The sequence below is a fragment of the Littorina saxatilis genome, linkage group LG9, assembly GCF_037325665.1.
Source record: "Littorina saxatilis isolate snail1 linkage group LG9, US_GU_Lsax_2.0, whole genome shotgun sequence".
NCBI lineage: Eukaryota > Metazoa > Mollusca > Gastropoda > Littorinimorpha > Littorinidae > Littorina > Littorina saxatilis.
Genome location: NC_090253.1, coordinates 33,759,117 through 33,786,335, shown reverse-complemented (window position 1 = coordinate 33,786,335; position 27,219 = coordinate 33,759,117). Strand labels below are relative to the sequence as shown.

At 41.4% G+C, this 27,219-nt stretch overlaps 2 protein-coding genes and 1 long non-coding RNA gene across 4 annotated transcripts in view; 2 read left to right on the top strand and 1 right to left on the bottom strand.

Moving 5' to 3' along the window:
- LOC138977053 (uncharacterized) overlaps positions 1–27,219 on the bottom strand; it is a 58,747-nt gene that overhangs the window by 14,876 nt on the left and 16,652 nt on the right. Inside the window, exon 2 of one of the 2 annotated variants that reach the window (XM_070349963.1) lies at positions 1,472–1,583. In XM_070349963.1, the coding sequence (XP_070206064.1) occupies positions 1,472–1,556 (85 nt within the window). In that variant the 5' untranslated portion in view covers positions 1,557–1,583. Of the gene's footprint in view, positions 1–1,471; positions 1,687–27,219 lie in introns of those variants that run through there. The other variant, XM_070349964.1, reaches the window with a different exon arrangement.
- On the top strand, positions 5,849–10,301 carry LOC138977078 (uncharacterized). Its single transcript, XR_011459230.1, has 2 exons — positions 5,849–6,864; positions 6,951–10,301. It is a non-coding gene; the product is annotated as an uncharacterized lncRNA (long non-coding RNA).
- Positions 21,787–25,593, top strand: LOC138975896 (uncharacterized). Its single transcript, XM_070348664.1, has one exon. It carries the CDS (start codon positions 21,893–21,895, stop codon positions 24,329–24,331), a length of 2,439 nt encoding a protein of 812 aa, XP_070204765.1. The 5' UTR covers positions 21,787–21,892; the 3' UTR covers positions 24,332–25,593.

Genomic DNA, 27,219 nt, shown 5'->3' with positions numbered 1-27,219 from the left:
CACAAACATAATTGGGTATTTATATGACTCAGACTGTGGATGGTACAAACCTACCACAGCAAGCATCATTACAATAAATTGATTTAAATTTTTTTTATTGTCCATATTTCAATCTGTCAGTGTCAGTCAACTAAGCAACTGATGCCTTTTGTAATTTGTTTGGTTCATGAACCAAGCAGCAGACACAAAGACTCATAATACAGCTAGTATATGTAACAGTACTTCAGTATCTCTTCACAAAAATGTATCTTGTGGTTGTGTTTGAGTCACAAAGACTCATAATACAGCTAGTATATGTAACAGTACTTCAGTATCTCTTCACAAAAATGTATCTTGTGGTTGTGTTTGAGTCACAAAACTATAATTTTCTTGTATATTGAATATATTAATACACATAATAGTGATATCGCTTTGAATACATGTATGACATAACAACCCAAAAAAAGCTAACACATCGGGACGCCAATAGTTCCCAGTCTCATACCTGATGTTCTAATCATACTCATGATGTTGGAAAAACTACACAGGGAAGCTTGTGAAGTCTCAAGTGTATCAATTTAGAATTTTGGGGCAATTTTAGCGTTGCAAATGGTATTTAAGTGTAGTATTGTCTGAACTGTATCTGCACAACCGCATTTATGCTATCTTGCGCGACACTATACATTTTTAAAAAGTTTATTTAGAAAGCAGGAATATAACGAGTTTCTGCAGTGCCACTTCTTAGCAGAGATAATGATTTATTACCCATATTCTGACCGCTACACAGAGTGAGAAGAAGAAATGAGTATCGGGACTCACAAGATAGAGGGAGCTGTTGCATGCTTGTGATTATTTGTTTGAGCATAGCAATTTTAAGCTTGGCGTAACAGCGTAGCAATTTCACTTAAAACGTAGCATGCTAATCCCTTGAAGTGTGCACAGTTTCAATGCTTTTGCAACAAAAACATCCGAGAAAACCTCAACATTAAGTTTTTTGTTCATGACAGATGGACACTGATTACAGATGAGTCAAAAATCATCACCATTTGTTCAATCGTACAGTGGAACCCATATTTTTTAGACTTCTTCCCTTTTTGAGTATTTTTTCCCCAGGTCATCTTAATACATGTACACATAATAGTGATATCACTTTGTGATACCTCTGTAAATTCACCTGCATTTTAAAACTCCCTCCTTTTTAAGACCTGATTTTCTCAGATTATTTTTAGGTCTCAAGAGGGGGATTCCACTGTACATGTAGATTCCTTTTCTGCCCCTTTCAACTAAATCACTGCAGCCGTCCCATCCTCCCTATACTTAATTTTTGAGAGCTTTACAAATTACCCTGCATGGACCATGCATTACTGGTGGCCCAACTGATTCGGAACCTGTCATTTTTGTTTTGTTTTTGGTCTCCCTTTCTGAGACTGATCAGGTGTAGGCTAGTATTTGCCGAGTACCATAGAGTAATATGATTAATGGGACAACTTACGGTAAGGTGTAGGTTGGCTTTTACTGAGGTAGATATCCCTGACCGAAGGGTACCAGCCATAAGTATGCTCCTTCATCTTCTTCATTTCCCACACTCCACCACCTCCAGGCACCTGCACATGATATGGTGTTGGTATGACTATAAGTAGCAGTAGCAGCTCTTAGCAGTATCATCCTTATCATAACCATCCTGGTTATCATCTTTACCATCATTCAATAAACTTAATACATATTTTTATAATGAGTATGTATAACCAGAGTAAATGTATCCATGAACATTTCAGCTAACATATATTCTCGCTGATTCACACAAGAGATACATACACATTGTATGTACAATCCCTGAAAATGTGTGTACCCCAGTTAGAACATTCATACCCATGTTATTTTTTTCGAACTCTCAATGGCCTCAAAGGCACTTATAGCTTGGTTTTCTGGCACACTTTTCAGAAGTACTTGCACACTTCTTTGGCAGGGGTCACTTGACAGCTGCTTAAATGGGGGTACCCCTATAAATCACCCAACAAAAATGTATTGCAAGGTTCCAATTTTTATTTAAATTGAGCGTAGGCATTATTCAGCAACGTTTGACCACCAACATGATAGGAATGGCACGTACTACACTAGAAAACCTATACAGAACAACCTGATCGGATTTTCTTTATTTAAGCTGCATAACTTTTTTTAAATTATTTTATTGTGTGTTTACATGACAACAGCAAATTGATAATATTCAAATCAAACTTTGGTACTTGTAAAAACCATTTTCCTGTTGAAATCACATGTCAAGGTTTTTTTAGATGCACAAAAAGATGTTAAAAAATATTTTGAGAAAGAAGGATAAGCAGTTCTAAACAAGCAGTTCTAATTTTCAGAATTCAACATCCTGAAAGTTTAATTGCAATCCATTGCTGAAAGACATCGCTTTTTGTTGCATAACCCTAGCTAAAAAAGTTAAAAAGATACACCTTTTCCAGTTTTCATAAATTTTGAACCCACAAAGTCAACATTTGTATCACTTTAACTTTTTTTTAGCTGGAACAAAACATCTATCACTATCAGAATGTCTAAAACATTTCTGCGAAAGTTTGAAATTATCTTGTCATCCGTGAACTAACGTGTTTCGATTCATCGCTTTGCTAATGTTTAGTTTAATAATTTTCACTGAGTCAATCTAAAAGCACATTTTGTTTATTGATCATATATTATTATTCTACATACATTGAATGCATACCAAATTTTAACACAATGCTTTGGCGGATGATGACATTATTCAGTTATTAAAAAAACAAACCCCACGTTTCTGTTTTTCCACAGAATAACTGAATAAAGTCATCATCCACTAAGGATAGCAAGGGCTTTATCATTTTTGTTTCCAACAGCAAATTCAGTCCTTTCCAATACACGTTTCACAGGTGAAAACAAGGGGTGTCCGCTGACTTCCATGTACCAGTGCAGTTACCAGGGCCCGTACGCATGAACTGGAAGTCAGAAACACTGGAAGTAGAGGCCTCTTTTGAAAGTGGGAACTCCCGAAGTTAACTTTCTAACTGTTCCCTATGCATGAACGCCGTAGTGCTGACTTCGAGAGTATTCGGTCATGGTCGCGAAAATTGGGGGAATCCCAACTAGTACATGCGTTTGTTAACGGTAAGCTTGGCGACCAGAAGAAACAAGTCTCATCGCGAGTTCAAAAGGGCGAACGTTGTGCGCGCTGTGGTACTAACAGCGTTATTGCTGTTGTTTTTTGAATGGTTAAACGAAAGGGTCGGTTCAAACCTGTGATGATTGTCTTGGAATCGAATGACTGCCTAGCTATGACAATGACTTTGTTAACCTGAATGTTAGGGAGAAAAATAAACGATTATGTTGAACTTTTTTTCTCCTTTTTTGAGTCACTTGAGAAAAAGTGACTCTATGTAATCGGTCAGTGTTAGTCTGTCCGGCCGGCCGTCCGGCCGGCCGTCCGGCCGGCCGTCCGTAGACACCACCTTAACGTTGGACTTTTCTCGGAAACTATCAAAGCGATCGGGCTCATATTTTGTTTAGTCGTGACCTCCAATGACCTCTACACTTTAACGATGGTTTCGTTGACCTTTGACCTTTTTCAAGGTCACAGGTCAGCGTCAAAGGAAAAATTAGACATTTTATATCTTTTCTCGGAAACTATCAAAGCGATCGGGCTCATATTTTGTTTAGTCGTGACCTCCAATGACCTCTACACTTTAACGATGGTTTCGTTGACCTTTGACCTTTTTCAAGGTCACAGGTCAGCGTCAAAGGAAAAATTAGACATTTTATATCTTTGACAAAGTTCATCGGATGTGATTGAAACTTTGTAGGATTATTCTTTACATCAAAGTATTTACATCTGTAGCCTTTTACGAACGTTATCAGAAAAAAAAGGGAGATAACTAGCCTTTTCTGTTCGGCAACACACAACTTAACGTTGGGCTTTTCTCGGAAACTATAAAAGTGACCGGGCTCAAATTTTATGTGAACGTGACTCATTGTGTTGTGAATAGCAATTTCTTCCTGTCCATCTGATGCCTCATATAATATTCAGAACTGCGAAAGTGACTCGATCGAGCGTTTGCTCTTCTTGTTTAAAATTTTTTTATCTCAGTTGGCAGGCAGCTTCAACCCTTTCTTTTTTCTTTTTTCTGTTTTTTTTTTTATCGGGGAGCATCCGTCTTTATTAATCTTTTTTTCTGTTCTTTTTTCCTGCTTTTTATATTAATGTACAGTTGAAAGTCAAGATTAGATTTTTTGTGAAAGCATAGGACAGTTTCTTTACGCAATTAAAAACAAGTCGCGTAAGGCGAAATTACTACATTTAGTCAAGCTGTGGAACTCACAGAATGAAACTGAACGTAGTCCGCCGCTAGTGCAAAAGGCAGTGAAAGTGACGAGCCTGTTTGGCGCGGTAGCGATTGCGCTGTGCTTCATAGCACGCTTTACTGTACCTCTCTTCGTTTTAACTTTCTCAGCGTGTTTTTAATCCAAACATATCATATCTATATGTTTTTGGAATCAGGAACCGACAAGGAATAAGATGAAATAGTTTTTAAAACGATTTCGGAAATTTAATTTTGATCATAATTTTTGACTCACATGCGAAGCAAAAGTGAGTCTATGTACTCACCCGAGTCGTCCGTCCGTCCGTCCGGACGTCCGTCCGGAAAACTAACGTTGGATATTTCTTGGACACTATTCAGTCTATCAGTACCAAATTTGGCAAGATGGTGTATGATGACAAGGCCCCAAAAAACATACATAGCATCTTGACCTTGCTTCAAGGTCAAGGTCGCAGGGGCCATAAATGTTGCCTAAAAAACAGCTATTTTTCCCATTTTTCCCATTTTCTCTGAAGTTTTTGAGATTCAATACCTCACCTATTTTTGATATATAGGGCAAAGTAAGCCCCATCTTTTGATACCAGTTTGGTTTACCTTGCTTCAAGGTCAAGGTCACAGGAGCTCTTCAAAGTTGGATTGTATACATATTTTGAAGTGACCTTGACCCTGAACTATGGAAGATAACTGTTTCAAACTTAAAAATTATGTGGGGCACATGTTATGCTTTCATCATGAGACACATTTGGTCACATATGATCAAGGTCAAGGTCACTTTGACCCTTATGAAATGTGGCCAAAATAAGGTAGTGAACCACTAAAACAGGGGTGTTGCTAGACATTTTCATGTTGGGACATTTGGCCGAAACTGTCAGAAAGCTTTAGGACATCTTGGAAAATTTTCGGCCATTATTTTGGCTCATACAAAGTCACCGCAACATTGAAGCACAAGACTCAAGAGGAAAACACCAATACATACAATCATTGTCTCAGGAACACAAATTACAGGGCGGAGCAGTTAAGCCAGAGGTGTGTGTGTGGGGGGTTTGTTTGTTTGTTTATTTGTTGCTTAACGTCCAGCCGACTACGCAGAGCCATATCAGGACGAGGAAGGGGGGGGATGAAGGGGGCCACTTGTCAAGCGATTCCTGTTTACAAATGCACAAACCCATTACTTGTGTCCCAGCAGGCTTTAGTAAAACTAAATTAATACCTACTGGAAGATTACCAGTTTCCAGTATGTTAAAATAGGCTTAACCTATCTACTGCTGGACTTACATCAGAACACTAACAGATTAAACTATACATGAATCGCGAGACAAGCGGCAATAGAAGAGATTTTTGGAAAAAATACAGGTGAATGAGCAAGAAGGCAGAAAAAATAAAAGAATTCATGAAGAAAAAGAGAGCATGACAGGAAAGAGGAACCAAAAATCTACCTAACAGCAAACTAGAAAGCTCCTGCGGTTCCAAAAACAGGAGGGGCCTTTAATTTCATAACCGCAGTGCCCCACTGCGGGGGGGGGGGGGGGGGGTTACAACCTGGGGTCCAGGGTCCCGCTGTCCGGAACCCCTGTGACACCCCCCCCCCCCCCCTAATCCGCCCCTGGATTATATGTTGCATACTGCAACTGAAACACATCAGACACCAGTTCTCTGAAACTTTTTCAAACCTTTAACTTTAATTTCTTGAAAGTAAAACTCTTCCAATCTTGTGCAATTCTTGACAAGCCTTGAGAAACATGACTGGTAAAACACCAATAAAAGACCGTGTAGGGTGAGCCATTTTGCTTGGAAACCACGATTTGGAGGACGCTTTTCATTCTCTGGCTGCAGCATATTTCGATTCGCAGTGACTATCGTCTGCTATGTCGTCTGCTTGGATCGACTCGACAACAGTACTACCACTCACACTGACACTGTCCACATTCGCGATGTTCCTATAATTTTGTCCGGAATCACTTACCTTGGCGACGGGTAGCAAACCTTGGCCAATTTAGTTTTTTTCTTGTTTGGTTGCGACATGATGTTCAAATCCAAATCGAAAGCACTGACTGACTGATAAACTATCGCGAACCGGCGAACGCAAACGCTGAGAGTGTGGTTTCCCTTGTAAACCACTCTGGCATCTATATTTTTTCGCAATGGCTTCCGTTCAAAACATTGATGTTTAGTTTTTGGTATTCGCGAAGGAAATAAACGTCAGTCAGTTGACTAAGTACATCGGCAGCAGTTTTAGCAATCAAAGCTGACCAATACAAAACAACTGGACAAACTGTGGCCGATTTAGGCGAATACTCTTCGGACATTTGGCCGATAGGGACATGAAAGTTTCGGCCTTGAAAGTAAAACAAAATCGGCGATTGGCCGAAGGGCCGACCCAAACGACACCCCTGTAAAAGTGACCATATCTCATGGTAGAAAGAGCCAATAAGCACCATTGTACTTCCTATGTCTTGAATTAACAGCTTTGTGTTGCATGACCTTGGATGACCTTGACCTTGGGTCAAGGTCACATGTATTTTGGTAGGAAAAATGTGTAAAGCAGTTCTTAGTGTATGATGTCATTGCTAGGTTTAGTTATTTGACCTTGACCCTGAAGGTCAAGGTCATGTAAAGGTCAAGGTCAAGCATGTGAGTCGTATGGGCTTTGCCCTTCTTGTTATATTTTTAATTTTCAGAGCTTGTTTTTAATCCAAATATAACATATGTATATGTTTTTGGAATCAGAAAATGACGAAGAATAAGATGAAATTGTTTTTGGATCGTTTAATGAAAAAATAATTTTAATTACAAGTTTCCGATTTTTAATGACCAAACTCACTCATTAGTTGTTAAGCCACCAAGCTGAAATGCAATACCAAACCCCGGCCTTCGTCGAAGATTGCTTTGCCAAAATTTCAATCAATTTAATGGAAAAATGAGGGTGAGACAGTGCCGCCTCAACTTTTACAAAAAGCCGGATATGACGTCATCAAAGGTATTTATCGAAAAAATGAAAAAAACGTCCGGGGATATCATACCCAGGAACTCTCATGTCAAATTTCATAAAGATCGGCCCAGTAGTTTAGTCTGAATCGCTCTACACACACACACACAGACAGACAGACACACACACACACACACACACACACATACACCACGACCCTCGTCTCGATTCCCCCTCTATTGTTAAAACATCAGTTTAGTCAAAACTTGACTAAATGTAAAAAATGAACACAGAGACAACAACCGGTTGTTGCAGCCTGAATGCAATTCAGGCCTATAAAGAAAAAGATTAATAAAATAAAAAAAAAATAAAAAAATGTTTGCTCCCAGCGGCACTTGAACCCAGAGCGCCGGATCGAATTTCCGAATCCGTAACCACTGCACCATGCTACTCGTGTGAAAAACGCGTGATGATAAGATGTAATATGAGTTATTCAGTCGTGATGGTTTGAAAGCTCGCCACCTTCGCCGAATGACTCGAGCTCGTTTTTTCGGTTAGTAACTGATCGAACTGTCGCTTTTGAGCCACTCTGTTTCAAGCATTTCACCTAAATTAAACAAGAAGGTCACAGTTCGTGTTTATGGTGCAAGGTAGCCGACCGGCCGTCTCATTGTAGCCAAGTTACGACAGTTGCTCGATTGACGCATTTCACGTCTTCGATATTCTGTCTGAGCTCATTTCCCAATGAGCTACCTTAAAAACAGGAATGTCCTGCAGTATGCGTTGGAGGTTTCTTTTGGATGGGTAAGGACCCTTAAGAAGCGATATCGTCAGATAATAATGTCAAGTGAGAGACCCTGCAAATTAACATTGAAAGTGGGAACTTCGGAAGCAAAGTTGCCAGTCAAAACATTAATGTTGTCACAGTTTACTTACGCACTGCAATCTCTATGTGCCACAGAAAACTTCCTCAATAAGCTAAATTCATCTCTATTCCGATTTATCTGGAAGAAAAAATATTCAAACAAAAGAGCTTATGAAAAAGTTAATAGAAAAGTAATGTGCCAAGAGACAAATCTTGGAGGTCTGAAAATGATTAATGTCAAAGATGTACAAACATCATTTCTAATTTCATGGATTATGAGGCTGCTGGACGGAAGTAACGCAAAGTGGCAACAGATTCCATTAGCATCCTTTTTAAATCTGGGCGAACGCTTATGCTGTCTGCGCTCAAATGTGAGTGCAGAAAATTTTAAAGGACTAGGTGCCATAAAGCAATATTTCTGGAAACAAGCTTTTATCACCTGGCTAAACAATAAACACAAGATCAAAGAAATAAGCAGTAATGAACAGCAGATAAGTGTACGCAATCAAACCTTATGGAATAATACAAATATAAGGTACAGGAAGCAAACGCTATACATGAATGACTGGATAAAGGCTAAAATATGCGTTGTTAAAGATGTTTTTAACGATAACGACATGTACTCTTTTGAGGAAATATGTGAACGAACTGGATATAAACAGTCTCGCCTATATGAATATAATGCAATACAGACTGCCATCTATTATTGCGTGATACGGGTCAGGCCCGGTCTGATCATATGCCATTTATACAATTATCTCCACGCCAAATTCGCCTAAAGATGTTAAATTATGAGATAAAGGAGCCAAGCTCAGCTGGATTTTGGTCGAACAAATTAAATATTACATTAGAAGATAAACACTGGAAATTAGCTAACGAATGCTCGACAGAAACCCGTCTTCGTCTATTGCATTGGAAAATTTTACACAATATATATCCCACCAATATTTTGCTACATAAGATGGGAATTCGTCAAACAAATCTCTGTCAGTATTGTAACGAAACCGACTTCATCGAGCACTTTTTTTGGCAGTGTAGAGCAGTGCAACCCATATGGCAGGAATGTCAAGGGTACATATTTAAATGTACAGGCAAAAATATAAAGTTAAGCTGCGAAGAGGCTCTTTTTGGGTATTTCACACGTGATATCCCCAGAGAGAAAACCTTCATAATTAATCACCTTATATTGATATCGAAAATGTGCATAAGCCAGTTTAAGTACGGAAGTCCAAAAACTAACATGAAGATCTTATTTCAGAACCAAGCTCGACTTCGAAATTTCTAGTAAAATTGAACTGTGTATAAGAATATAGATAACTAGTAGTATTGTGCTGTTAATGTAAAGTTATTTATATATGCGCTGTATGATGCTGTGCTGAAAACTAGTACTGTAATTGGTAATTTGTAAATTCTCGCCTTTGTCTATCGAGCGTTGGATTAATTAACTTGTTATGTATTGTCCCGCTGAAAAAGAAAAAAAAGAAAAAAAAAACAAAAAAACAACATTGAAAGTGGGAACTTCGGAAGCAAAGTTGCCAGCTACTCGGTATGCAAGAGCTAAATCGAAAGCCGAAGTAGTGGCTTCGAGAGTTCTGAGGTCAAGGTCGAGGAAATTGGGGGAATCCCAATTAGTGCGCATGCGTTTGTAAACGGTAGGCTTGGTGACCAGAGGAAACAAATCTCATCGCGAGTTCGTAAATGGGCGAACGTTGATCGCGCTGTAGCTTTTACTATAGTTGTTGCTTCTGCCTGGTTGAACGAAAGGGTCGGTTCAAAGCTGTGATGATTGTCTTGAAATTGATAGACTGTCTATAATAATGATTTTGTTGACCAGAATGTTGGGGAGAATAAAACATTTTTTGTTTATGTGGTAGCGAAGTCGGTTATGTTAAACCTCTTCTTTTTTTAATGATTGTGTATCGGTTTGGACAAAATAGGTTGGTTAGAGCGAACGTTTGGGTTACTGGTAAATTTGAAAAGGCAGAAATCAATCAGTGTTTGGGGAATCAAGATATAAGGTGTAGTGAAAAGAAGATAAGTTCAGTGACTTTCATATTAATTGGGGAAATGTGTGCCCGAATTTTTACAAAAGATAAATTGTTGTACTTTGGTATTTGTAAATTTTGTTTGTCCTCGTTAATTGTGAACAGGATGTATGTTTATATAAAGTTGAAAGTCAAGATTGGATTTGTTTAGCCTACGCGCGTGTGTGCATGTGTGTTAGACATAGACATAGACATAGAACACTGTATTATCTCAATTACGAGAAACTCGGGTGTGGTGAATCATAATAAGCAACATAAAACGTAAGAACATCTATCGAGGCACAAATACTCAGCTCATAATAGTGTGTGGTAAGGGGGGTGCACACACACACACACATACACACACCATCGAACACACGCACACACAAACACACACACGCACGCACGCACACACACGCACTCACACAAACAAACGCACAATTATACCCGCACGCACGCACACACAGGCAGGCAGGCACTCGCACAAATACATACAAACACATACACACACATACACACATACACATACACACTCTCACACATACATGTGCACGCAAATAAACGAATGAATAAACAGACGCACAACTACACATGCACGCACGCACGCACGCACGCACACACACACACACACACACACACAAACACACACACACACACACTGGCACACACACATGCACACATGCACACACATACACACAAACACACGCGCGCACACGCAAACAAACGTATGAAGGAACAGACGCACAATTATACCCGCACGCACGCACAGGCAGGCAGGCAGGCACTCGCACAAATACATACAAACACGCACACACACACACACACACACACACACACACACACACACACACACACATAAAGCAATGACAACAAAAATAGAAACTTACACTTCAACACTCGAACACACACACACCGCACACACACACGCACAGACAGACACACAGACACACAGACACACACACACACATAAAGCAATGACAAAAACAACAGCAGAAACTTACTCAAACCCACACACACACACACCTCCACGTACACACACACAAACACACACAACGACGCCCATTTTCATAGAAACACAGTAACCCCCTCGTATAAGCGGGAATGAAAGAGTGGTGGCCAATAACCCAGAACAAACAAAAGTCAAAGCTGGCAACTCAGGTTTGTATTCAGGGAAATTTGCACGAAATGCATGCACAAGATACGACTTTTCCTTCTATTTTCTCTCTTTGGGACTTTCATTTGCGTCAGCTCGGTTTGATATGAAAAACTGAAGAAAAGCCCTGCCTTTTTGCACTGAGAAACTGTGGAAGTAGCGTGTTTACTACTGGGTCTGGCTGTAGTACATTTACCCTCATTTACTTCCTCGTTAGCTTCCAAAGTCAACTCTTTTTTCGTCCCATGCATGCGAAAGTGAGGATGTACTTCCGATGTCGCTCAAAACTTTAGAAGTAGTCGCAAAATACCCTGAGTTACTCCCTCGCTTTGCTTCGAAGTAAACCCTTTTTCCGGCCCATGCATACGAAAGTGAGGCAAGTACTTCCGATGTCACTCAAAACTTCGGGAGTTGTCGCGAACTTCCCCCATAAGCATACGGGCCCTGGTGTCAACCAGTAGTGGGTGAGGCTTGACAGAGGGAAGGTAGCCTTAAGAGGTCAGGTGATAACATTATTTCGGTTTTATTGCGGAATAACAGAAATGCTGCATAAGCAAAGTTTTGTCATCATCCGCCGCAGCATTGTTTCGTTTTTCCGAAGCAAAAAAGATCCCCGCCCCAAGTAGCTGTATCGATTAAAGCGTGTGGACCAATCAGAAAGCATGTGGTCATACACCTTGACTTGTGCAATTATGGCGGCTGAGCCAGCGTGCACAATTTGTGAACAATGTCTCCTACAGAGTAATGTCTGACAAATGATGACACTTCGTGATCTATTTGTTGAGTATAATGTAATTATACACATTCGCAAAAAGCAAGACAGATTTAGGTCAGCCTATTGGTAATAACTTCTGAAATTTCCAAAGCAAATCATTGAGAATTTGAGCAGATATGGGTCTTTGGGTGGAGGACCCCCTCAAAAATGGCCGCAAAACGTGCCTTGTTTGGCCTCTGAAACGGTTGACACCTACCGCCTTTGACAAAAGGCCACATAAAGACTAAATTAAGCAGTCTGGTGCATAAAACAAAATGTTCTGAAATGGAAATTAAATGGCCTTGCCAATGGATGTTAGAAGTGTTTGGTTTGTGCATATTCTGATTTTTTGCAGATTTTAAAATACGGTTTTTGTCAGGTCGATTTTAGGGGTGACCTTGTTTGACAGGCTGTCACGGGATGCCTATATAAAGTACCGGTACCATCAATCGGACAAATGATATGTACAGCTGACATCATTACCTTTTCGAACATAAAGTTCAACTAAAATGAATTGCGTTTTAATGCTTTTCTTAGCGTGCGAAAATTGTTGCAATAATTTTTTGGCCAAGTTTAGAACACTTTATTATCTCAATTACGAGAAACTCGGGTGTGGTGTATCACAATAAACAACATAAAACGTAAGAACATAAATAAAATATCGAGGCGCAAATAGTCAGCTCATAATAGTGGGGGGGTGCACACACACACACACAAACACACACACACACCGTCCAACACACACACACACACACGCACACACACACACACGCACGCGCACGCAAACAAACGCATGAAGGAACAGACGCACACACAGGCAGGCAGGCACTCGCACAAATACATACAAACACATACACACGCACGCACACACATACACACACACACACACACCCACCCACCCTCCTCCCACAACAGTGTGTGCATGTGCGCGCGTGCACGCAAACAAACGAATGAAGGAACAGACGCACAATTACACACGCACGCACGCACACACAGGCAGGCAGGCACTCGCACAAATACATAAAGTTTGAAACGTTTTCATTAAAACGTGTAGAAAATGTTTCATTTTTAGTGGAGAACCCCCTATAAAATGACCGCAAAACGTGCTCTTTTGGGCCTTTCAAACTGTTAACCCCTACCTCATTTGAAAACAGATTGTATCAAGACTAATCAAGTTAGGTGCACAAATCAAACTGTTTTGGAATGTTAATTGAATGGCATTTCCATCGATATGCAGAATTGTTTCTTATCAGCAAATCCTGAATTTTTACAGATTTTAAAATACGGGACTATGGTTTTTGTCAGGTCGATTTTGGGGGTACCCTGACTTCGGCGGCGGTCACGTGATACCTACAACAGAACTCTTTAATCCGAAAATTGTGCAAGGTAACCAAGTGAAGGGCCTTTAACGGCATATAAAGTTTGAATAAAATGACAGGTGAATGAATGTTTTAGTTGGGGTACGAAAATGGGTGCAATAATTGTTTTGCTGAGTTTAGTTATTTGCTCTTTACATGGCCTGCACACTGATTAACGATCTGCCAATCCCCCCTCTGGAGGTGGTCATCCTCACTGACTCAAAATCCTCACTGCAAGCACTTGCATATGGCACCAAGAACAGAGGAGAGATGCAAACTGAAATTCATTTCTTGGCCCACCAAATTAAGACAAAAGGAACAGGCTTTTTCCTCAGGTGGCTGCCATCCCACACAGGAATCCGGGGAAATGAAATGGCGGACAAAGCAGCAAAAGCAGCGGCTATGTCAACCATGCCAATGGTAGACATTCGTTTCTCCTGCCAGGAAGCCAAACAGCTGCTGGCCAAGCGAAAAAGAGAGGAAAGAGAGCAGACTCGTTCTAAAACATGTGAAGAGAGAGGATGGATACACCTCCCCTACATTAGGAAAGGGCACCACCGCCCACTCCCCCCGAGACCCATGAGCCTATTGTGTCCCTATCGAAGGAAATCAAACCCACTTGACATCTTACTACCAGGGCGGGCGGTAGGGACAGCTGGTCGCATGCAGACAGGCCCAGCGGACTGCCTCAGACACAAGTAGACCGTCCACTTCACAGGAATTAAGAAACTTCCTTCAGCGAAAGGGAGCCTGTTAATTGCCTGCGGCTGTACTAAGATAGCCACGTTGAAGAATAATGGAAACACAAGGTGATCGGCAACAAAGACTAAACTGGACAATAACTCTAGTTTATTGGTGACAGTTCACCCTGCCACATATGCATGTGTAGCATATGGAAAACCGTTTGGCTCATAACCTATACGCGTGTAATAAATATTTAATACGCGCATTAGTAAATATTTAATACGCGCGTAATAAATGATTTCATACGCGCGTAATACCCGTGATCGGGAGGTCGTGGGTTCGAACCCCGGCCGGGTCATACCTAAGAATTTAAAATTGGCAATCTAGTGGCTGCTCCGCCTGGCGTCTGGCATTATGGGGTTAGTGCTAGGACTGGTTGGTCCGGTGTCAGAATAATGTGACTGGATGAGACATGAAGCCTGTGCTGCGACTTCTGTCTTGTGTGTGGCGCACGTTATATGTCAAAGCAGCACCGCCCTGATATGGCCCTTCGTGGTCGGCTGAGCGTTAAGCAAACAAACAAAACAAAAAAGCTCAAAAACGTGTTTATTTTCAATAAAAGTCGGTGCAGGCAGCGCTGCAAACCAATATTTGTTATGGTGGTTCTTTCCCCATCGCCGGCAGCTTTGTAAGAGTACTGTCGGAATGCATGCATCGGAGCAGAAAACGAATGGCTTTTTTATTTGAGTGAAACACATTTGTTAAAAGTCAAAGAGCTAACCACGGTAAACAATGCTACAATGAGTACACAGTGCCGTTAAACTAACGGCTCCCACGGTAGAGCTACATTTCTCTGTCTCTCCGGTTCTCTCTTTGGTAATATAATTTCTCGCGCGTATTAAATATTTATCACGCGCGTATGAAATCATTTATTACGCGCGTATTAAATATTTACTAACGCGCGTATTAAATATTTATTACGCGCGTATAGGTTATGAGCCAAACGGCTTTCCATTGTAGCAAGCGGAGTGCTGTGCTGCTGTCCATGTATTGATTGTTTGGCCGTATGCTGTCCATGTATTGATTTTTGTACTTGCCCGGGCTGAGGTTAGGATTTAACAGCTCAGAAAAAAGAAAATCATAACTACGCCATGCGCACTAGCACACGGGTGTGTGTAGATCTCTCTCTCTCTCTCTTTCAGTACACACACACACACACACACACACACACACACACACACACACACACCAAACAGAAACAGAGAGAGAGAGAGATAGACTTACAAATAGTCAGGTTATGCCCCCGTTTTTCCGTAGCATAGTAAAACCGAAATAATGTCATCACCCGCTAAGGCTACCTTCCCTCTGTCAAGCCTCACCCACTACTGGGTGACACCAGGGGTGCGTTGCATAAGCAGAGCGCCACAGAACGTTTGCGAACGTTTTCTAGGCAACGCATAGTTTTGTTGTGGCGCTCGCGAGCGTTAGCAAGCGCTTGGTACGAGTACCATTTTCTGGGGTCACTGAAGCGTAACAATGGCGACCGCTCGCCGAGAATGGTCTAGGCAACGGGTGTTTGCGGGGAGCATTCTGTAACGTACCTGAGGAGAGGTGGCACGCCAGAAACTATTGCACTGTACTGAGCTTGCCGGTTGACTCTCTCTCTGTCTCTTTCTCTCTATCGCAGTCTCTCTCTCTGTCTTGCTTGCTCTCTCTCTCTCTCTCTCTCTCTCTCTCTCTCTCTCTCTCTCTCTCTCTCTCTCTCTCTCTCTCAGTCCCTCTGTGCCTGTCTCCCTGTCTACGCGTCTCTGTCTCTATCTCTCTCTTTTTCATTCATTCTTTCTTTCTCCCTTCCCTCTCCCTTTCTCTTTCTTTCCATCTCTCTCTAAATCTGTCTGTCTCTCTTTGTGTCCGTATGTAAGTCTCTCTCTCTCTTATCTTTTTTGCTCTCTTTCTATCTCTCTCCCTTTCGCTCTCTCTTCCCCTCCTCATCTCTTTTTCTCTCTCTCTCACTCTCTCTCTCTCTCGCTCTCTCTCTCTCTCAGACGAGCACTAAAATCAGTTCTATTAAAACAATCCAGTCTTGTTTTCGACGATTATAAAAAACTTAAGATTTTGCCTTTAAAAGAAAGATTTAAATCAAATAAAGGCGTGCTCCTTCACAAAATCCTTTCCGGCCATGCACCGAGTGCTTTCATTACAAAATTTAAATCCAAACCAAGCCGAAAATTCAACGTCCCCATTCCGCGGATAGATCTCTTTAAATCAAGTTTAGCTTATTCTGGCAGCGTTTTGTGGAATTCTCTCCCGGAATCAGTTCGAGTCCCAACAAGTCTCAATACTTTCAAAAAACACCTCTCATTACATTTAATGTCAAATTACGAAAAGTCACAGTGATGGAAGACTTCGTTCTGATTATTTTCATATTGATCATATCTGTCCATAAAGCATCAGTGTTTCATAACGCAAGAATGTATGTATAGCCTACAACGTGTATATAGTCATGTGAATAGTTTTTCTGCCTTGCTTATCTTTTGTAATTGTTTTACGTATGTATATATATATATGTATTCAAGATTAGAATAGTCCCTCTCTGGGCGAGGGCTGGTTGAAAAGAAGCTTGTTTATATTGCTTATGCCACAACCCTCGTAAAATAAAATTTGATTTGATTTGATTTGATTTGATCTCTCTCTTTCTTTCTCTCTCTCTCTCTCACTATCTCACAAACAAACAAACACACACACACACACACACACACACACACACACACACACATTCACAGATACAGAAGCACACACACACACACACACACACACACAAACACACACATAGGCAAACATAGACACGTATAAACACACACTCGCAGAGACGCGCGCGCGCATACGCACGCATGCATACACACTCACACTCACGCACACACACACGCACGTACACATACAGACAGATGTTGTACATACATATACACACACACAAGCACACACACAAACACACACACAGACAGAACGTGTGTACATGTGTGCGCGCGCGTGACTGCAAGTGTGTGTGTGTATGTGTGTTTGTGTGTGTGTTTGTGTGTAAAGCACCTGTGTGTTTGTGTGTGTGTGTGTGCGTGTGTGTGTTTTATGTGTGTGTGTGCACGTGTGTGTGTGTGTTTGTGTGTGTGTATAAGGTTGTGCGTGTGTATGTGCGCGCGTGTGTGTGTGTGGGTGTGTGTGCGTCTGGGTGTGTGTCTGTGTCTGTGTATGTGTCTGGGTTTATGCCGTAAAGGCATGTTTGTGTGTGTGTGTGTGTGTGTGCGTGTGTGTGTGTGCGTTAGTATGAGTGTGTGTTAAGGGTGGTTTGTGTGTGTGTGTGTGGTTGTGTGTGTGTATGTGTGTGTGTCTGTGTGTGCTTGTGCGTGTTTATTAGTGTTTGTGTGTGTGTGTGTGTGCACGTGTGCATATATGCGTGTGCAAGCAAATGTGTGTGAGTGAGTGCGCGCGTGTGCATGTGTGTGTGTGTATTTATATGTGTGTATGTGTTTGTAAGTGTGTGTGTGTGTACGTGTGTCTGTGTGTATTTGTATGCGCGCGCACACGCGTTTGATTGTGTGAGTATGTATGTGCGTGTGTGTGTGTTCGCGTTAGCTTGTTTGAGTGCGTGTGTGTGTGTGTGTGTGCGTGTGTGTGTGGGTGCGTGCGTTAGTGTGTGTGAGTGTGTGTTAAGGGTGGTGTGTGTGAGTGTGTGTTAAGGGTGGTGTGTGTGAATGTATATGTTCGTGTGCGTGGATGTGTGTGTGTGTGGGGGGGGGGGGGGCTGTGTGAGGTTGTGTGTGTGTTTGTGTGTGTGTTTGTTTCTGGGTGAATGTATGTGCATGTTTGTGTTATGGTGTGTGTGTATGTTTTGCTTTTTTCACGAGATCGAACTTATGATTGAAAAGGCTGACGACCACAAACATTCACAGAGAGAAGAATGCGTGCAGAAGGTGACTCGTGCGGGTTATTGTGATGTCTCTCTCTGTCTCTGTCTCTCTCTGTCGCTCTCTCTCTGTCGCTCTCTCTCTCTCTCGTTCTCTCTCTGATACACACACATTCTTTATGTTCGTCTGTCTCTCCGTCTCCACATTCTCTCTCTTTCTCTCTGCCTTTCTCTCTCTTTGTCTCTCTCTCTGTCACTCTCTCTCTCTCTCTCTCTCTTTTTTTCTCCCCCCCCCCCTCCCTTCCTATTTCCGTGTAATGAATTGTGTGGGTGTATTTGCTTGTGTGTTTTGGTAGTAACATACCCTACTGTCATCTTGTATTTGCTGCAAGGTCGCGTTATCTGCTTTTTTCACGAGATCGGACTTAAGATTGAAAAGGCTGACGTCCACAAAAAGTCAGAGCGAGAAGAATGCGTGCAGATAGTGACACTTGTGTGTGTGTGTGTGTGTGTGCGTGCGTGTTTGTATTTATGTGTGTGTTAATGTGTGAGTGAGTGCGCGCGTGTGCATGTGTGTATGTAAACATATCTTTGGGTGTGTGTTTGTGTGTGTGTGTGTGTGTGGGGGGGGGGGGGGTTACGCGCGCGTGTGTGCGGAAGGACGAGAAGGAGAGGAGGGCGAGAGAGAGACAGATAGAGAGATCGAGAAAGAGAAAGAAAGGAAGGGAGAAACAGACAGATGAACAGAGAGAGAAAGAGACACGGAGAGAGAGAGAGAGAGAGAGAGAAAGAGAGAGAGAGAGAGAGAGAGAGAAAGAGAGAGAGAGAGCGCGCGCACGCGGGCTTTTTTCTCCTAAACATTCCCCTTTAATCAACCTTTATTGACTGACATGAAGACCACAACACTTTTCTACGGACTCGACAAGAAATCCAACTGTCAAATCTGACCACCAAAAAAAAAAAAAGGAAAGGCCCTGCTTCTTCACGTGGGGTACGAAACTCAAACACACACACACAGATATCCTGAGGCCCAATGCATAGCGTCATCCCTAAAATGTACTCATGGACTGAGCTGTAAGCGATTGGACTCGTCTACTTTGGTCAGTGCGGGTAGGGAGGGCTGTTCCAAGTACAAAGCGACTGTTCGCATGATCGCCCCTAATATGCATGCATGGACTCGGCCGTCAGCGAAGAGATGGGTCCATTTACTTGAAAGTGGGTAGAGAGGGTAGAATTGAGTTTGCTGCGAACAGTTCGCCGCGAACATAGCGTTGCTTACAACATGAAAACTTTTTGTCTCTTCGCGAACAGAACGTCCGCTCTATGCAACGCACCCCAGGTAGCCTAACCATTGTCACAAAGATGTGAGTAGCATATTGGTGAGGTGAAACCACGTCGTGTTTTTAACCTCCCTAAATAGTGAAGGGCGATGCGTAGCTGACCGGAGAGGCGTTATCACGGGTTTTGTGCGTTGCACGAGAAAACCATAGCTTGAGATGAGCTGTGTTTTGAGACATGTAGCTGGTCTGGGGTAAATAACGTCACAGTGTTTGAGATTTTCAACCGGGAAGGTTGTCGGCGCGTGTCAGACTTGTTCTGGGAACAAGTACTCTTTCAAGAGACGGGTCTCTTATTTAAGGTAAATGATTTACTATGTTGTATATTATTGACGTTGGAATACATAGCTGGAGTGTAAAGGTTAGTGTATACAAAGTGCACCAAATATTAGGGTGAAGCTTTGAGAGAATTCTTGATGTAATTGTATCACGGTTTTTCATGGGGAATTTCTTGAACATAAATGTTACGCATTTATGTTATGTTTAAGACGGTGATGCTTTGTATGGGAGTGTTATTCATAGATTAAGTATTAGTTTGGATATTGAATGTGGACGGACTGTGAACGTAGAATGAACGAGAATGTATGAGTTGGTACATGAACGTTTGGAAGAAGAGATGGTTTTAGAGAATGTTGTATTAAGACTTGGTTAAATTCTTTAGGAGTTTCCATGAGGGTTTGCCATGGCGTGTACGAGGGAGGGACCTTACACGGGGAAGCGCGGGACGATGGTGGCGAGCAAGGGACCACATCGGCGCAGATGACTAGACGAGGGGAGTCTTCATCAATACCGGTCGTAGCTGACGACGGTTGTTTTCGCTAATGGCGGAAGGGTTTCTCGGGGAGAAACGTGAAAGGTGTGTGTGGCATCTACAGTGAAAGGTGTGGGTTGGCATCTACAGTGAAAGGTGTGTGTTGGCATCTACAGAGAGAGTTTTGGGAAGTCATTATTCTACGAGGATTTAGCGACACAAGGAAGTGAAACTGGCGACATGCAGTGAGCCGTGATTCGAACTCGTGAGTGTCTGTCAGTACCTTCTTTTGTGCGTTAGTCTATATTTGAGAAAGTATCTTTATAATATGTATTTATATGCATTGAGTGAAAGCTAAAAGACTGTGTGAACTGTGTGTCGAAAAGTTGATTCGTATTGATGTATTTGAAGTGAAGAAGCATGTTGTTTTTGGTTGAGGAAATAATGAGCCTGTATCCTCCCCAAATTCTGTTGTTGAAGTGTTTGGTGTGAAAAGGGTAGAGACAGTGCAATAGGGACATGCAAACCACTTTATGACAGTGGTGACCCCGACATAGCCCTAAATAGGTTTTTGTTTCAAAGGATAGATTTTTGTTGTAGTTAAAAAGCAGTTGCTTCCCTTTCAGTTGAACAGAATTGAGAAATAGTGGTTGATAAAGAAGTGCTTACAGGGTAGCTAAATATACATACTTTGATACTTTGCGTGTTGTAGTGAGTTTGTTTATGTGTATGTCATTGGACACCCCCTCTCCAGCTCTAGGGGTCTACGTAGTTGTATAGTTTCTTACGTAGAGAGGGCCTTAGTTTCTGTTTGCTTCCTTTTCTGTGTAATTATTAACTATCTTTCTATCTAAATTCTAGCTCCCTTTCCTTTTAGTTTTTTTTAAAAACTATTTTTCTTAGATTCTATCTTGGATTGATTGTTGTGTATGATTGTTGTCGTTGAGGTGCAGGCTTATTTTAAATAAAATAGTATAGGGTGTGCCATTTTGTTTTTTGATAAATTCAGAAATTTGTAAATTTTTTGGACTTTGTTTTTTTAGTTGTGTACTGTGGCTTGAAAAGTTTTTTGGTCGTTGTTATTGTTATTCCTAGTTGTAGTTGGATTAGTGATTGGATGATTATCTCCCCTATACTAGTGTTTGATATTTAGTTGTTGGTATTGGGAAAGTAAATTTTTTTTGTAAATTTATTTTTTTTGGTTAGTAGTAACTTTATTTTTGAGATACTTGGTAAACATTTGGACTTGGAAATTTTTTGGGTGAAATTTTTTGTTGTTGTGAACTTAAAAAAAAAAATTTTTTTTTTTGGTTTGGCGATTGATTTTCCTTAAAGGATCTGACGCTGGTTAGTGGTGTGTGGAATTGAATTTTTCATTTAAAGTGTGTTATTTGGGTTTGAGAAACTTTGACATTTCTAGTTAATTGTTTTTTTAATTTTTTTGTTGTTGTTGATGTTCTAAAGTTGTTAGTTTAAGTTTGACATTGATTGACAAGTGTTTGAAGCTGCTATTGATTGTTTAAGCTGATATTTTCTAAATTATAATTTTTTTTGTTGGACTCTATTAAGTTTATTGTTTATTTTTGAGACTGGTTGTGTAAATAGTTAAGTAGTAAACAATTTGAGGATTGTTTTTAAAAAGGCACAAGATTTCTTTTAGTTTAGTATTTTATGATACTCTTTTGTGTGTGTTTAGTATTGCGAGAAACTGGTGTATGATACAACTTTTTGATACTTAAAACAATTTTGTGAACTTGTGTTACTTGAACTATTGTATTACTTTGAGATTACTTTGATATTGTGACATTGTAAAGATGGCTGAGCATAGTGATACTGGTGGTGGCACATATGATCATTATTTGGCATTGGGAGAGAAGCATGGCTTAAAGGCAGAAGCTTTGTTTAAGTTTGCTCAGGATCATATGGATAGAGAAGAGAGAATTCAGGAAAGGGAAGCAAAGAAAGTAGCAGTTGAGGCTGAGACAAAAAGATTAGAAGTTGAGGCAAAGAAAGTAGCAGCTGAGGCTGAGGCAAAGAAGGCACAAGCTGAAGCTGAGGTTGAGGTAAAGAAGATAGAAGCTGAGGCTGAGGCAAAGAAAGCACAAGCTCAAGCTGAGGCTGAGACAAAGAGATTAGAAACTGAGGCTGAGACAAAAAGATTAGAAACTCAGGCTGAGACAAGAAGGTTAGAAATGGAATTAGATGCAAAGAGGCTAGAAGCAGATACTGAAGCAAGGAAAATGGATTTGGAGTTTAAAAAAGAAGCGCAGCAAAGTACAGGTGGAAATGCAGGTGGGAAATCAGGTCACAGCAGCAGGCCCCAGTACCCCAAACTCCCAATGTTCAAGGAAGATAAAGATGACATTGACAGTTTTTTGTACAGATTTGAAACGCATGCAAAGGCGAACAAATGGAATGATTCAGAGTGGGCTACGTACTTATCTGCTTATCTGGAAGGTGGAGCTTTGTCATTGTTTCATTCATTGTTTTCGACGGGTACTTTGTCTTACGAAGACTTGAAGAAAGAGTTGTTGAAGAAGTTTCAGTGCACTCGAGATGGATTTCGTGAGAAATTTCGCAGTACAAAGCCAGAGGCGGATGAAAGTTTTGGCACGTACGTAACAAAGATGAAGCATTTGTTCAACCGTTGGTTGAGGTTGTCTGATATAGAAAACTCATATGAAGCGTTGTTTGATTTCGTGTTATGTGAGCAGATTCTCAACAGTGTATGCACTGATTTGGCAGTCTTTTTGAAAGAACGTGAGTGTAAAAATTCAAAAGACATGATTGCTAGCGCAGAAACGTACAAATCAGCCCACCCGAATAAATGTTTGGCCAGAAAGAGTCAAGTAAATCCTTTGGTAACTGGAAACGTAGCGTTCAATCAGAATCGTGGATCAGGACAGTCTTACAATCGTGGTCAAGGTGATAGTGGCAGAAGACAAGAGGGTATGAGCAGAAATACCAGGTTTCAAGGCAGAGGAGATGATCGTTGGCCGGGTAGAAGAGGATGGCAGCAAGGAGGTACTAGAGGTACAGGTACTGAACAGCAGAATCAGGACACATGTTACAGGTGTGGGCAGTTGGGCCATTACGCTAGAGAATGTTTTCAGGTAGCATATTCAGCAAAGTCGGTAGCGGATTGTCAGGACGCTGGAGTATTGGTAAGCTCGGCGGCATTCGGGTCGTTGCCATTAGCGGAAGGTCTCGGTAATGGGAAGCAAGTTTCAGTACTGAGAGACACAGGAGCTAATGTAGCTGGGGTAAGGAAGTCGTTGGTCTTACCAAGCCAGTATATACAGGGAGAGGTTCAAAAGGTGAAAGGTTTTAGTGGACGGATTGATTTGTATCCATTGGCGGAAGTGGTTGTCGATACCCCATATTTTCAGGGAAAGTTGAAATGTTGTGTGCTCACAGACCCAGTCGCTGACCTAGTAATAGGTAATCTTCAGGGTGTGGTTCCCAGAGTAGATTTATTCCTAGGGAATATGCAGGGTGTTGGATTGTGTGCTGATGTAAGTCACAAGAAAAGAACTGAAGAGGTGGTACTTGAGAAGGTCGCGTGTGCTACGGGCAGGGCACAAGCCAAAAAGAAACTGGAGGATTCCCCGGTGCCATTGAAAAATGTGGTTACTCCTGATTTGTCGGTTAACGAGGAGGATCTGAAAAGTTTGCTGAGAGAGGATGAGACATTGAAAGAGGTGTTGAGAGTGTCACGTGAGGATGAGAAGTATGCAGTTTGTGCCGAGAAAGTTGTTGATGTTGTTGATACAGAGACAAGTAGTGGGTATCGCGAAGGCATTCCACTGAGATCTGACTGTGGCAGTCAGGGTGTTGTCTCAAGTAAATGTGGAGAGGCAAATTTTGCAGTGGTACCTCCGATTGAGGAGATAGAACCGTTGCCGTTACCTACATTGCCTAAGGGAAAGGAAGAGACAATCAGAGACATTGGTTTTGATCCTGTTTTGACAGAGAGTCAAAAGGAGGAGATGAAAGAGGTGTTTGGGAAAATGGGTGAAATTTTCAAAACATGTGATGCGGTGGTGTCTTTCACTGCAAGGATTAGCATTCGAGGTTCATCCAATAGCATGAGACAGGAATACGTTGACAGACATGTTGTCCAGGTCATTCGTAGATCAGAGCATACCACAGGTTTATGGGATGTGTGGAAAAAGAAGGTTGTTTTGATCAAAAGAAAACTCAAGAATTTTCTTTTTTCCCCGGGAAGGGGGATGTCACAAAGATGTGAGTAGCATATTGGTGAGGTGAAACCACGTCGTGTTTTTAACCTCCCTAAATAGTGAAGGGCGATGCGTAGCTGACCGGAGAGGCGTTATCACGGGTTTTGTGCGTTGCACGAGAAAACCATAGCTTGAGATGAGCTGTGTTTTGAGACATGTAGCTGGTCTGGGGTAAATAACGTCACAGCGTTTGAGATTTTCAACCGGGAAGGTTGTCGGCGCGTGTCAGACTTGTTCTGGGAACAAGTACTCTTTCAAGAGACGGGTCTCTTATTTAAGGTAAATGATTTACTATGTTGTATATTATTGACGTTGGAATACATAGCTGGAGTGTAAAGGTTAGTGTATACAAAGTGCACCAAATATTAGGGTGAAGCTTTGAGAGAATTCTTGATGTAATTGTATCACGGTTTTTCATGGGGAATTTCTTGAACATAAATGTTACGCATTTATGTTATGTTTAAGACGGTGATGCTTTGTATGGGAGTGTTATTCATAGATTAAGTATTAGTTTGGATATTGAATGTGGACGGACTGTGAACGTAGAATGAACGAGAATGTATGAGTTGGTACATGAACGTTCGGAAGAAGAGATGGTTTTAGAGAATGTTAAGACTTGGTTAAATTCTTTAGGAGTTTCCATGAGGGTTTGCCATGGCGTGTACGAGGGAGGGACCTTACACGGAGAAGCGCGGGACGATGGTGGCGAGCAAGGGACCACATCGGCGCAGATGACTAGACGAGGGGAGTCTTCATCAATACCGGTCGTAGCTAATGGCGGAAGGGTTTCTCGGGGAGAAACGTGAAAGGTGTGTGTGGCATCTACAGTGAAAGGTGTGGGTTGGCATCTACAGTGAAAGGTGTGTGTTGGCATCTACAGAGAGAGTTTTGGGAAGTCATTATTCTACGAGGATTCAGCGACACAAGGAAGTGAAACTGGCGACATGCAGTGAGCCGTGATTCGAACTCGTGAGTGTCTGTCAGTACCTTCTTTTGTGCGTTAGTCTATATTTGAGAAAGTATCTTTATAATATGTATTTATATGCATTGAGTGAAAGCTAAAAGATTGTGTGAACTGTGTGTCGAAAAGTTGATTCGTATTGATGTATTTGAAGTGAAGAAGTATGTTGTTTTTGGTTGAGGAAATAATGAGCCTGTATCCTCCCCAAATTCTGTTGTTGAAGTGTTTGGTGTGAAAAGGGTAGAGACAGTGCAATAGGGCAGAACACGTACATATGAAAGCAATTTCATTTATTTCACATGCAAACCACTTTATGACAACCATTCTCACTTTCTTCCACCAACACACACACACAAACGCAGATCTCTCTATCTTTCTCTCTCACACACACCCACCACACACGTACACAGCACAGAGAGATAAGAAAAGATACATTTTTGACTACGAGGTTATGATCAGTAATTAAGCTGTTTGAGCTTCTTTTTTTTTTACAAATCTCTCCCACGAGGGAAACAACAATAAAAACACTAAACACTGAACGGTAACACAATTAACGTATTATATTTAAATACAAGTGAATGAAATACTACAAGTCCACATCACTGTTCATTGGCTCTATCGACGCCCGTTTTTAACCGCTTGCTTCCCTTTATATAATCATGCCTGTGCTACACTGCCATCCGCTATCAGACATTATCCTATCTTTCAGACCTTCTTGAACTGTTCAGACCCGCTCGGCCACTATCTTTCTCTAACAATCTCCTTACATTACAAATGAAAAACCAATGTCTCTCCTTTACGTTCTTTGCTGCTGTTAACTGAAATTCCCTGCCGACTCAAATTCGACACGCTCCCTCATTCACGCATCACGAAACACACACACTTACACACACACACACACACATACACAAACACACGCACACACACACACAGAGGTTGAGTGAGAAACGGGTTGTTGTCACAGAGTAACGGTATTGCTTGTCAAATGTCTAAATGTCCTCCAAAGGGTGATATTTTGCTCATGATTGCTCAAGGAAAAGGACACTAGAATTGTATGGTTGTCCTCGTTTTGCAGAAAAGCAGTAGACTATTTCAGCTGGGCATTTTGAAGCCAAATAATGGATCTGCTAGTAGAAAGGGAGCACTTCGCTTGAAGTGTTGTAAGTTCACTGCGGTGGAAAATGTATGGAGAGTTTGCCGCACTGAGTTTGTTTAAGTGTTTGGTTATTATCCTACTCACAGAACACATTTTACGCGCAGGTCACGCGTTGATGACGCAGTATCGATTCAGATCACACACGGCTCCGATAGGTTAAATAAAGGCAGAAATATACGGGCGTCACGGCAACGCCACACACAATTAGCATGCGGCAGGCCAGGTTCATTTTAGTCTAAATGAACTCAAGAGTTCTTTAAAAGCATTCAAAAAGCAGGTGCACACACATTTGATGACAATGTAAACAGCCCCCTGAAATCGTGTTCTCATTGTGTATTTAGATTTTATGTGAAATGCATTTCTGTTTTTCATATTTACATAATATGCAAGTGTAGTCAATGCGTGATTCCCAGGCTCCCTATCTCTTTTAGAAACTAAGCTGCCTTTTTAAAGATGCATTGCCGCTATTTATTGTCTTCTCTTCGGATGATTTTACTAGTCCAATGTGTTTATGCTTTACTAAGTCCAATCATTTTATATGCATGCGCGATTCTCCAGCCCCCTCTTCCCTTCTTCTTGGAACTGAGCTGCCTGTATATATGGTCCTGTTTAACAATGCATTACCACTGCTTTTTACATTTAGTCAAGTTTTGACTAAATGTTTTAACATAGAGGGAGAATCGAGACGAGGGTCGTGGTGTATGTGTGTGTCTGTGTCTGTGCGTGTGTGTGTGTAGAGCGATTCAGACTAAACTACTGGACCGATCTTTATGAAATCTTACA

Bases quoted from the DNA above. Each gene is read 5' to 3' on its own strand.
- LOC138975896 (XM_070348664.1), top strand. From the start codon at position 21,893: ATGGCTGAGCATAGTGATACTGGTGGTGGCACATATGATCATTATTTG.